Source organism: Bubalus kerabau, chromosome 3 (genome assembly GCF_029407905.1).
Source record: "Bubalus kerabau isolate K-KA32 ecotype Philippines breed swamp buffalo chromosome 3, PCC_UOA_SB_1v2, whole genome shotgun sequence".
Classification (NCBI taxonomy): domain Eukaryota; kingdom Metazoa; phylum Chordata; class Mammalia; order Artiodactyla; family Bovidae; genus Bubalus; species Bubalus kerabau.
Window position 1 is genome coordinate 72,454,627 of NC_073626.1, and position 12,312 is coordinate 72,466,938.

The window sequence follows — 12,312 nt, forward strand, 5'->3', positions numbered from 1 at the left end:
ATAACCTTGGCTATGACCTTGGCTATGAAGGGCTCAGAGTAGAGTTGAGATTGTGGTTAAAATAATCACCCTTATAGGTGGTCAAGACTAGTTCTTGGCTAAATCACAAGCCCTGGATAATCTTACTCTAAAGTGTTTGGGAGAGAGCTCTCAAACACAGAGAGAGTAAAAGAGATTTGTGTGATGCATCCTTGCTATGATTCTGAGAACTGAGTGAGATTCTTAGCTCTGGCTCCTGCCTTGGGGAGCCTTGAGTGGCTTCTTTGAGAAAGTGAAAAGAAGACAGGATAGATTCCCTTTTGCTTTGAGGCTTCTTACGTGGCTCTGAAATATGTCTCCTTGGGGCAGCCCCGGTTTCTCGAGTGCAATGAACATAGCTCTTTCTTTCAAGGACCTGAGGCTCAGACTGAAGAAGTTAGTTCTGTCTACAGCCTAAGTGGACCTTGTGGGTGGGACCTGCTTTCTGGGTGTGTTCTGTGGCATCATGTTCAACCCAGGAATGTGCAGAGGAGTCTGCAAGCCCAAGATCCTGGCTCAGAAGTAAATCTATGGTTCTTTCTGTGGTGGGCACAGGTCAGTTCCATTGCTAAAAGACAAAATTGCTTTTGGCCTTATGTCTTGATCTTTTTAAATATTAAAAATAATAGCTAGGTGTCAAATGCAAAAGGTAGTTCTGCACAGAAGGCACTGGGATCCCTGCACTTCTCAAGAACAGTTATACTTAAGATATCTGTGGTAGGAAAAATATTATGACATAAAAATGCTTGAAGCAAGAAGAGTCTGCCACAATCATAAGAAACTCATTCCAGATTTTAACAACCTTATTAAAGAAGCTCTTACTTTAATTTATTAGAAATCTCTCCTGTTGTAGATCATTTCTTGTTTTTTTATCCTCCGGGAGATGAATACAAATTGGACACCATTCTCTACGTGGTATTTCATTATCGACCTGGAGGCATTTGTTAATTTCCTTTTTAAGTTTCCATTTCCAGCAATAAATAGGCCCAGTGTTTTTCTCTTCTTACTTCCCCTGTCTCCTCCTTACCTCGCTTTCTGTGAAACTTTGCTGGTGTGTGTGGTAAACTCCTGAAGACCTCTGGTAAAGTTATTGAGCAGAGTCCTTCATTCTTATCTAAGTACTCCCTTCTTGGGCACTTCCCTGGTGGTCCAGTGGTTATGACTCCAAGCTTCCACTGCAGGAGGCATGAGTTTGATCCCACATGCTGAGTGGCCAAAAAAAGAAAGAAAGAAAATTAGTCTCTTCTTTGCATTCCAAGTCCATTTCCTGAGATTAGAACACTTTCCTACCTACCTATCTATGTCTCAAACATGGCAGCGCTATCACCCCGTGAATGGCCCATGATTAAACTGCAGAACAGCCACAAGGGAACTCTTATTTCCCGCTCAGCATTTGTCCCCTTCCTGTGTTCATCACTCAGTGAATCTCTGCACTGGATACATGGAGTTTTTTTTTTTTTACTTCTCTATTAAATAGCATTAGCAACCTTACATCAAATTAATCAGCAAGTCCTATTGATTCTACCTCCTAAATATCTTTCAACTCAATCCTTTCCATCACCCCTCCCACCAGTAGCCACCGTCTCAGTCTAGAGATGGTATCTCTCTCACCTGGATCTCTAGTTTCCTGCTCATTCTTTACCTTTAAGCCATACGGACTCTTTCTGAAATGAGGAATCAGTCACATTACTCCCTCCTACCTTCTTAAAACCCTCTAGTGACTCCCCCTGTCCTCTATGGTAAATTTACAATTTAAAAACCTGGTTACTAAGCACCCTTTCGTCAGCCTCCAGCTGCTGGGTTTTGTTCCATCTCTGGCTCTTCCCTAGAGGATCATCTTCAACTTCTTTCATTTCCTCAGATTCATCACCTTTCTATTGCCTCCGAGTCTTAAATACTCTTCCCTCTTCCTGGGACACTAATCCTTTGGCTGGCAACTTAAAAATTTTGCTTTCCTTGAGAGATCCACCCCGACCCCACCTGTCCCCACAGTGTGAGTTCCACAGTGCCCTAAGTTTCGCTGCTTGGCTAGCAAGATCTATTTTTTGCTATCTTCCATTTTTAAGCTTTCATTCTTTCTACAATATCAGAGTAATATGTCCCTTTATTTAGTTATCCTTAGTTCTCCTCATCTCCTGCCATTAATTTATACCTCAATTTTGGGCTCAGCTTTCTTAATTTTCTTAAATTGGAAATTAATCTAGAGGATTAATATAATTAGGGAGGTAGGCAATTGTATCAACTCTTCTGACCTCTCATTAGATGAATTATATCAAATTTTGAGTTAATTTGGGAGAATATTCCCATAAATAGTGTGATGAAGACATGGACAAAGTATGTTTTACCATGCATTATATTTAAAAAACCATTAAGACTTAATGAAATGAATCATTCTTCTCAGCTTTTAAATTGGAAGATTAACACTTACCACATATATCAACATAATTATCTTTTTCTCCTCTAGTTAGAAGTTTATCAGGTGAATGTAGAGAGTTGAAAAGAGGGTGCAGAGGGTTTACTATATTTTTATTCCCCTTGGTCATGACCAGGCACCCGTATGTCTGTTGTTTCCATGTGGCTTTGACTATTTTGGCAATGAATACCCCATAGTCTTGGTGGTTGATTAACTCAGAGTTGGACTCTGGTGGATGAGGCCCTTCTCCAGAGATACAGACCATCACAAAGATAAGAGCAGAAAGGTTCGCCTATTCCAGAGTGGATTTTCCAGTCCAGTCTCACAGGGTCCACATCACTAATATATAACCACCAAAATACATGCCATGACATCATCTTTTTTCCTTCCCATTTTAAGGCTTTTTTCTCATTAATGAACTTTATTGATCTTACTAGTGACTAAGCTCTTCATCATTTTGGACAATTGGTCTTATATGAGAATCATTTATGAGCATTTAAAACCAATTAAAAATCAAAGCTTCATACTGATTGATTCAACCTTCTCAGGTAATTCTCACCTGCAGCCAGAGTAAAGAACCACTGGTTTAGGTCACAGGATGCACTCACTGATTTATCAACCTTTTTTTTTTTTAATTTTTAAATGTTTTTATCAACCTTCTTGGCTTTCTTTATATGTAGACTTTCACCTTCATCTCACTGTTCCCCATCCCAGTAAATGGTGCTTCCATTTATACAGCTTCTCGAATTAAAACCTAAGATTCTTCGTCTTTCTCTAGTCCCCCATCCCCAACCAGTGTGTCAGGAAGTACTGTGAACTCAATGTATCCATCTATTTCTCCTTGCCTCCACTGCTTTCTTTTAACCCAGACCACCGTCTTGCCTTTCCTGGACCACTGACATTTCCTAACTGGTTTTTCCTATTCCAACCCTATCTCATCTTCCACAAAGTTCTTAACTTTTAAAAAATAGTCTTAAACTTTTATTGTAAAATATTTCAAACTTTTAGATAAGAATGGGCCATCAAGGTTTATAGAGTCTTAACATTGTACTATATTTGCTTCAAAGTTTGTTTGTTTGTTTGTTTTTTAGCAAGGAAAAATCGGTTGTTAAGAGCTGAAGCCTCACCCTCTCTCTCCCTCATGCCATCTCCTCTCTCCTTCCCTGGAGCTAACCAACCATGCATATCAGTTTAGAGTTTATTATTTTTATGCATGCAGTGTACTTTGCTACATAATATTTAGCATTATTTTTAAATATTGGTGGTATTATATAGATGGTATCAGATTGTAGCACTTTGCTTCATTTAACATGTTTTTGATATTTGTTCATGTTAATACAAGAAGCTTTGGTTTATTCATTTAAATTGTTGTCGAGTGTATCAAAACAAGACATCATAAGGTATCTTTCTGTTGACCATTCAAATGACTTCCAGGTTTTTTCTTTTCATAATTGATGTTGCAGTAAACATGTACATCTCTCTATGGTGCATGTGTAATAGTACCTCTAAATATATGCCAAGAAGTGAAATACGATGGAGTCTCAGGGCCTTTTTAACTTTCTAATATTTTGCATAATTGCAATATAGTTTTTAGAAAAAAGTTCTATTACTCAGGAAAAATGTTGTAGAGCACCTCTAATATGCCAGTATGAGGTAGTAAATGAGAGACAAAAGCTTTTCTGTCTTAGATCTTATATACCAGTGGCAGGAGAACAAATAAACTGAGATGATGCTTTCAGAGAATACTGAGTGCTGAAATGAATCATCGCATCCTTCTGCTTCAAGATCTTCGGTGATTTTCCATTAGGAATAATGTAACTCCTGCCTAGTCCTGTTAAGACTTGGCACTCCCTGGCTCCTGCCTTCCTCTTCCATTCTCCCTTTGGCTTCCTGTTTTCTTGCCTTTGACCTTTGAGTTTGGGGAAACTACTAAGCTTTTCCTTGCTTCTGGACCTTCACATATACAATGTTTCAGCTTCCCAGAAAGTTTTCCCCACCATTCTTTGACTGACAAATTATTCCTCGTGAATCAAGTCTGAGCTTACTTGTCCTGTCTTCAGAGAGACCTTCCTTGATCCCCAGAAGAATATATCCCTTCTTTTGAGTCTGTCTCATGGCACCTTGCTTCTTACTCAGTATCAGTTACCACAATATATGGCATAGATTTGTATACCTGTCACCTGCCTCGCCTGCTAGACTGCATGTGCCATGACGGCCGGGATGATGCTCACAGCCTGATACATGGTGGCTCCTCAGTGAACGAAAAACACAAAAGTAGTAATGCAAATTAGTGTTTTTCTGAAAGTTTGGTTGCAGGCTCATTTTGAGCAGGTGATTTGGTTTTGCTTGGCTTTTGATTTCTGTGTCTCCTTTAGGGCTCCACTCTTCCTAACTAAGGGTTTAGAATGGCCTCCAGAAGTCCTGGACCAGAATCAGGCCTTAGTAGAAGAGGACTCCAGGCCTTTTGATTGTGGGGTTAGCACAGCACTCATAGAAGGCCAACAGTGTTTGCCCTGGGGGCTCTCACCTGGTCCACAGCCAGCCTCCCTAGGTCCTCAGTCATAAAATTTGGTTCTAGATGGTGGTAGATGACAGTGCCTTGCTTCTTATTTTCTTTTTTTTTTTTTTTTTTTTGCTTTTTTTAGGATTTCCAACTAAAATATTGTGTTTTTTTTCTTTTTTTTTTAAATTTTATTTTATTTTTAAACTTTACATAACTGTATTAGTTTTGCCAAATATCAAAATGAATCTGCCACAGGTATACATGTGTTCCCCATCCTGAACCCTCCTCCCTCCTCCCTCCGCATTCCATCCCTCTGGGTCGTCCCAGTGCACCAGCCCCAAGCATCCTATTTTTAAGCCTCTTTCAACAAGGAAATGTCAAGAGCACTGGGAGAGGCCTCAGTTCAGCCCCTAGCTTGAAACAGTGAGCCTGGATCCAGTTCTTCTTCTTCCTTGGAATGTTTTTAGTGCCCATTACCCTGTCAGAAGCCAGTCTTTGCTCTCTCTCTCTCTCACTCTCTCCTTCCTTCCTTCTCTTTCCTCCCACCCTCCCTCCCTTCCTTCTCTTCTTTCATTCCTTCCTTTTTCTTGCTTTCCATTTGAAATTAAATTCAAGGTATTATGACATTTCATCTCAAAATACTCTAGCATGCATATCCTAAAGATAAGAACATTCTCCTACATCATTACAATATCACCATCACACCCAAGAAATTATGTATTGACACATGATATTACCTAATATATAAAGTTCTTGTTCAACTTTCTCTAGTCATCTTCCCCCTAAATTGCACAACACTTTTCAATGTCATTTAGGTTTCAGATCTCTTCAGTCTTCTTTAAACCAGCACAGCTCCCACGGCTTTATTTCATCTCTCATGATACTGACATTTTTGAAGAGTCTAGGTCAGGCTTCTGATAGAACGACTGATGATCTGCATTTTTCCTAATTTTCTTTTCCTGAATGATCAGATTCAGAGGTTGGACAAAAGCATCCCACATTCTTGATGATGTTGTGTCCTTCTTATAGCACCACATCAGGGAGGCACGTGGTGCTATTTTGTCCCATTAATGGTGGTGGTAAGTTTGATCATTTTTTAAATCTTATGTCCATCAGATCTTTTAATAAAAAGACGTCTTTTCCTCTTTGAATTTAATGAGGAATCTGTGGGATAGCACTTTGAGACTAAGTGAATAACTTGTTTAACAGTAATTTTTCACCTAATGGTATTGGCATCTTGACTGGCATCATTGATTAATGATTCTTGCTTGTATCCATTATTGCCCTGGTAGTTGCAAAATAGGTACTATATAATTTTATCATTTCTTCCATGTTTTTAGTTAACATTCTGTAAAGAAACCTGTTACCTCCTTCCTTCCCATTACATTAAAAACATTTTTTAAAGTATTTAAAAAGTATCAGTATGGGCTCATACATTCTATTTTTTCCCCACAGGATCATTTGACTGGAAGAAAAGTAGTGCTTTTTTGCATTTTTTCATAATACTTAATATATTTATTATGTATTTTTCTTATATAATACTTTGTAGCCAGTTGTCTATGCGAAATAACATATTTTAGTAAATAGCATAGTGTGAAGTTCTATAAAAAACACTTCCTGCTCCCCCAGTTTTGATATGTTGTTGTGGTGGGGTTTAAAGTTTCTCTTTTCGTTTACCATGGGTAACAACTATGGGGGTGATTTGTTTTCATTTATACTCCTTTGGTGAATTCAACATGCAATCAAATCTGTTCTTGTTATTAAAAATCAGAGAGGTGACATTCCCAACAGTAAGTTCTTATACACAGAAATAGACAAAAATACACTTCTCTCTCCTCCTTGACAATAAGGCACATGCAATTAATGCCCTCTCTTGTCTTATTTTTAGGATCGAAGATTCAATGATGAAATTGACAAGCTAACTGGGTACAAGACAAAGTCATTACTGTGCATGCCTATCCGAAGCAGTGACGGTGAGATCATCGGCGTGGCCCAAGCGATCAATAAGATTCCTGAGGGTGCTCCATTTACTGAAGATGATGAAAAAGTAAGACTGCGTGCATTTTGTGATTTGTACTTTTCTTCTTGATCACTGATTGCTATCCTCCCTGAAAAGGAAAGGAATTATGTGAATAGCTGTTGGATTAGACCATTCATGGATCAAATAACTTTTTCTCCTATTGTATGAAATATAATGGGAGCTTTTTTTTTGCCATATCATAGAATGTAGTATAATTGAAAATAATTACTTCGTATTCACCTTAACTTGCTTTTCATTGCAATCCCCAGTAGTTTTCTTGTTATTCCCTAATCTTTACATTCCTTATAAATAAGCTTTTTAATTGAGGATCATAATACCAGCACACACAGCCCAGGGGAAGATAGGGGAGATAAAAAGATTACTGTGTTTCACAAACTCAGCCCTTTTCTTATATTTTTATAACCACTGTGAAGAATTGTTTTCTCAGTTCTTCTATAAAAATCTCAATAAAATGAATGTTATTTAATTGTTATTCCAAATTGCTAATAAAAAGGACATTATTTTTGTCCCTGAAGAGCAGCTGACCTTGGTAGAAATGATGTACTTTTTGCTCTGAAATGTTGAATTTTCTCACCAGTATTTTCTCCACCAGCTCATTTTAAAAGAGAGCACTTCAAAGAGCTGAGGTTCTGGCTTCGAATCTCTTTCCATTCATGTTGAATAGAACCTGGTGGAATATTTATAAAATCTGTGGTAAAAGCAAACCTCAAGTTAATTTGTTTAGGTTTATGATTGCCATACTCCTGTTTGATTCTAAAAAGCACTTTATAATTTAACCTTCTGGCTGTGAGATTGCTGTTTGCCAGTGCTGATTACTAATGCATTAAATTAATACAAATGTTCTGGTATAGAAGGTCAACATAAAATATGATTATAAGGAAAAAGATTTTTAAGAGAGTCTTTTATTGAGAGGTCATTTATCTAGTCAGATTTACACAGCCCAAATCCCAGGAAAGGCTGATAAACTCTTACTATGCGATAGGACCTCAGGCAAGGTCTTACCTGTTCAATAATCAGCTACAGGGTGCAGAGTACTTGTGTTGGGCCATGAGAAACAAAGGTAAATTCCAGACGTGCTGTGCTGCGTGGTCTGCACAAGGAAGAAGGGGAGGTCAGCAATTAGATATTCTAGGACTGCTGTGAGTGCCTAGGAAAGGGAGAGCGAGGCTCCCTCGAAGACTCTGAAGAGGCTTCCTGGAGGAGATGGCCTCTGATCGGACCTCTGAAGAAAGCTTTTTTAAGACAAAGCTAGGTGAGAAGGTGACGCTGTTTAGGAACACATAAAATGTAGTCTACTTCATTCACTATGCAAATATTTCCATGGAATATGCAGGTAGAACAAACATTTTATTTTGCTCCTTTTGTACCAAAGATGACAGTCTTATAATTATATACCTCCTATAAGGACTTATGGGCTTCTCTGGTGGCTTGGATGGTAAAGAATCTTCCTGCAAAGCAGGAGACACAGGTTCAATCCCTGGGATGGGAATATACAGTGGAGAAGGGAATGGCTACCCACTCCAGAGTCCTCGCCTGGAGAATTCCATGGATAGAGGAGCTTGGCGGGCCACAGTCTGTGGGGTCACAAAGAATCAGACACAACTGAGCAACTTTCACAGGGACATAAAAAGGACTTATAGGAGGATTTGAGTTTGGTTTTTCCAAACGTAATAGCATCTCCCAAATAGTTGAATTTATACACAGATATTAGTCTTGCTTTGACTCTGTGTCCTTCATTTAAGAGGATTCTGTTATATATTTAATTCTCATCTCTGATTCCATTTATGTTAGATTTATTTTCTGGACTTTTCTCAGTGGGTTTGCACTTAGAATCTAGGACTTCATAAACTCGGGATGATTGAAAGGGAAGGTCTGCAGCGGGCCTTGTTCCTGTCTAGAACAGTGTCAGTGCTTAGCTCTGCGGAGAATGAGGGCCAGGCCCAAGCTTCAGCCTGGCTGAGGACAAGTAGCCTGCTTTGGGTGAGCCACTTAAACTCTGACTTTCAGTTTCCTGTTTGGTCAACTAGACTGTCTACCATTCTACAGCATGAGAGCTTAATAAGGTCATCACTAGCAAATACTTTTCAAAGTATGAGAAACTAGGCAAATGTAAACATAATTTTTTTTAAAAAGCTAACATTTTCCCAAAGAGTTTCAAAGTGTTCCTCTATATTTGTCACTTATTCCCAGACAGCTTATTTCTTGCATTTAAATGTAAGAAATTTACTAAATTTAAAGAAATTTAAATGTAAGTAGCATTTTATTTCGGAGAAGGCAATGGCACCCCACTCCAGTACTCTTGCCTGGAAAATCCCATGGATGGAGGAGCCTGGTAGGCTGCCGTCCATGGGGTCACTAAGAGTCAGACACGACTGAGCGACTTCACTTTCACTCTTCACTTTCATGCATTGGAGAAGGAAATGGCAACCCACTCCAGTGTTCTTGCCTGGAGAATCCCAGGGACGGGGGAGCCTGGTGGGCTGCCATCTATGGGGTCGCACAGAGTCAGACACGACTGAAGCGACTTAGCAGCAGCAGCAGCAGCAGCAGTAGCAGCAGCATTTTATTTTCCAGGCTCCACAGTTTCCTCACCTGATTAAAAACCCTTACCCAAGTCTCACTTCTTGGAAAAAACCTCTATCAAGCACCCTAGGGCACATAGGTTATATTATTACAGGTGACAACTAGATGGAGAGTATTTTTATCTCAAATGCTGTATCCGGTGATTGTTCTTTACCGCAAGAATTCTAGAGTAAACCAAACAGGAGCGGGGAGGAAGAAAAGCAGAAAATAAATTCTAGAAATGATTAACAGGAAAGAATAAGATCTAGATACTTTTTTTTTTTCATGTAAGAGAAAACACTGTGGCCCAATGGGTCATACAGGCCAGATAGGGAGCATGGCGGTGATTTGGGTGCTCAGTCGCGTCCAACTCTTTGCGACCCCATGGACGGTAGCCCACCAGGCTCCTCTGTTCATGGGATTTCCCAGGCAAGAATACTGAGTGGGTTGCCATTTCCTCCTCCAGGGGACGAGTGTCCTCGGGTTGAAATTTGAACTCTGCCATAGCCTGTGTAACCTTGGGCAAGTTACTTAGTTTCTCTGTGCTCCAATTTCCTCCTTTTAGGAGAGAATATAAAAAAATACTTATCTCCTGAGACAATAGGGGAATTAAATGAGGAAATACAAGGAAAGAACTTGGAAGAGCACCTAGCACTTGGAAAGTCTTAGCAAAAGATTAGCTTGTACTGAAGCAATGTTAATCTATGTGAGATACAGTCAGGTCTCAGTTAAAGGATTACCTTTGTATAATATAAGTCTGTAAGTTTTCATTAAGCACAATCTATGTGCCAGTTCCACTGTCCAAATTTCAACAACAAAATGAGGGCTATACTTCTTTATAAATTTACAGTTCTCGTGTATGATTGTTTATACACATACTGTTTTACTTGATTGTACAAGATTATACTTATACCAACTTGTATTCTACTTTCTAATTTAAAGTTATTTCTTACATATGTGTCCACATACAAATGTAGCCTTCATTTGCCGTTTTTAGGGATTATGAATTTTCTTCTTTGTCTGTATAATCTAGCTTGCTTAGTCCTTGTCTTATTACTGGAAATTTGGGTTGTTTCTAGTTTTTTGCTAATACAAATAACTCCTGAATGAACATCTTGAACAAATTACTGTTTTCTTTTGTGTTATTTCCTTGGGGTGTATTCCTGAGACTGAAATTACTGAGTCAAAGAGCAAGAAAAGTTTTATAGCTCTTATTTCAAATTATCAAATAGCTTTCAGAAATATTGATCCCATTTATAATGGTAGCAGCATACCCATACCTCTCCTCACAGACACCTGCCAACTTTGTTCAATTCACATTTAAAACTCAAATTAGTTTTCCTTAGTCTGCCAGGCAGGCTTCAGAGAACCTCCTCCCACATTTACCAGTATCAACTCCAGCAGCAGAATTTTCACTGTTGCCTACAAGTAAGGAGACAAGGGAGAGAAGCAAAAGTGCAGTGTTCAGTGTTGGTGAGGGGCACCAGATCACACAGCCTTCAAGGCTTGTTCAAGTCTTTGTCTGGTATGGATTAGCAGAATGACCTTCTGCTAAGGTCAATTCCTCCTAGCCTCAGGACCTCCTGGGGTTGTTGTGAGGAGTTAAGTAGATGATAGATGTAAAGCTCTTATCAATAATGAGCTGAAATCTCACCATCTACTCCAATCCAAATGAATAAAATTTGAACTCTATTTGTTATTTTAGTTTATACATATAACTGCTATGTCATCATTCATATGCATAGTGGTAAATTTATTGCACATTTAGCATAATGTGATTTGTATATCCTGATATCTTAAAATGTCAACTTCTGGAGACTATCAGCTGTGTTATGTTTGGTGTAATTCCAACACATTTTGCCATATGAGAATTGGTAAGTTATTTGCCTGGGATAAATTAAAAATTAAATGTGGTACATTCATTTCTAGCCTATTTACATCTCTAACATAATCGTGCATGGGATCCTATTGTGTTTCTTATACTCTATACATACGTATGCTTCAGTGACTGTGCCGTATCATGTAATATTTGATGGTGGCCCCCAGAAAGGTCATCAAGTCCTTTTCCTACAACCCCTGTCCTCATCCAAAGCAGAAATCTACCTGACAGATGGTTATCCTGGCTCTGCCTAAAAACTTTGCTTTCAATTATTTTAAATCATCATGTTATTTAAAGTTCTTGCATAATTAGCAATAATGTTATCAGTTATGGTCAGGGTTTGTATGAGATATAATCTACCACATGCACATAATTTAATAATTTAAGTTACATAATGACAAATTATTAGTTTGGCAATTCATGTTGCTAGTGCACCTACAGGTGAATCACACCCAAGAGATGATCAGAATTTCCTGGTTCACTTCATGATTTCCAGCATATGTTCCTGTTTTTCTCTGATACATATACACTAGCTGATTGAGGTGGTATGATTAGACTCCTTGCATCCAATTAATTGATCACTTCATTATTCCTGAGTGAGTAAAAGTAGGTGTTATCTTGCAAAATAAAATAATGAGACCTGGATGGGAGCAAATATTTGAGATGTCTCAAGATCTATAGGCACAGCAGAGGAAACCTGGGATATGGAAATAAACATCGGCTCTTATCCGCCCTTCCTAGCTTGTCATTACCTGAGCCCCAAAGGAGCTGTTTATTATGGCATTGTTGAGTGAGGAATATGTCCATTGCAGTTACTTTCTGTTGAGGTCCTTTAATGGACCAGAACCTGGTGGTCCAGAGTCAACGATAAGAAAGTAAAGGAGAGAAAGAGGCTG

General features: G+C 38.7%; 1 protein-coding gene across 1 annotated transcript in view; it reads left to right on the forward strand.

Moving 5' to 3' along the window:
• Nucleotides 1-12,312, forward strand: part of PDE11A (phosphodiesterase 11A) — a 419,647-nt gene that overhangs the window by 47,935 nt on the left and 359,400 nt on the right. The window contains exon 2 of the mRNA XM_055572117.1: nucleotides 6,823-6,981. Coding sequence (XP_055428092.1) covers nucleotides 6,823-6,981 — 159 coding nt within the window. The remainder of the gene's footprint in view (nucleotides 1-6,822; nucleotides 6,982-12,312) is intronic.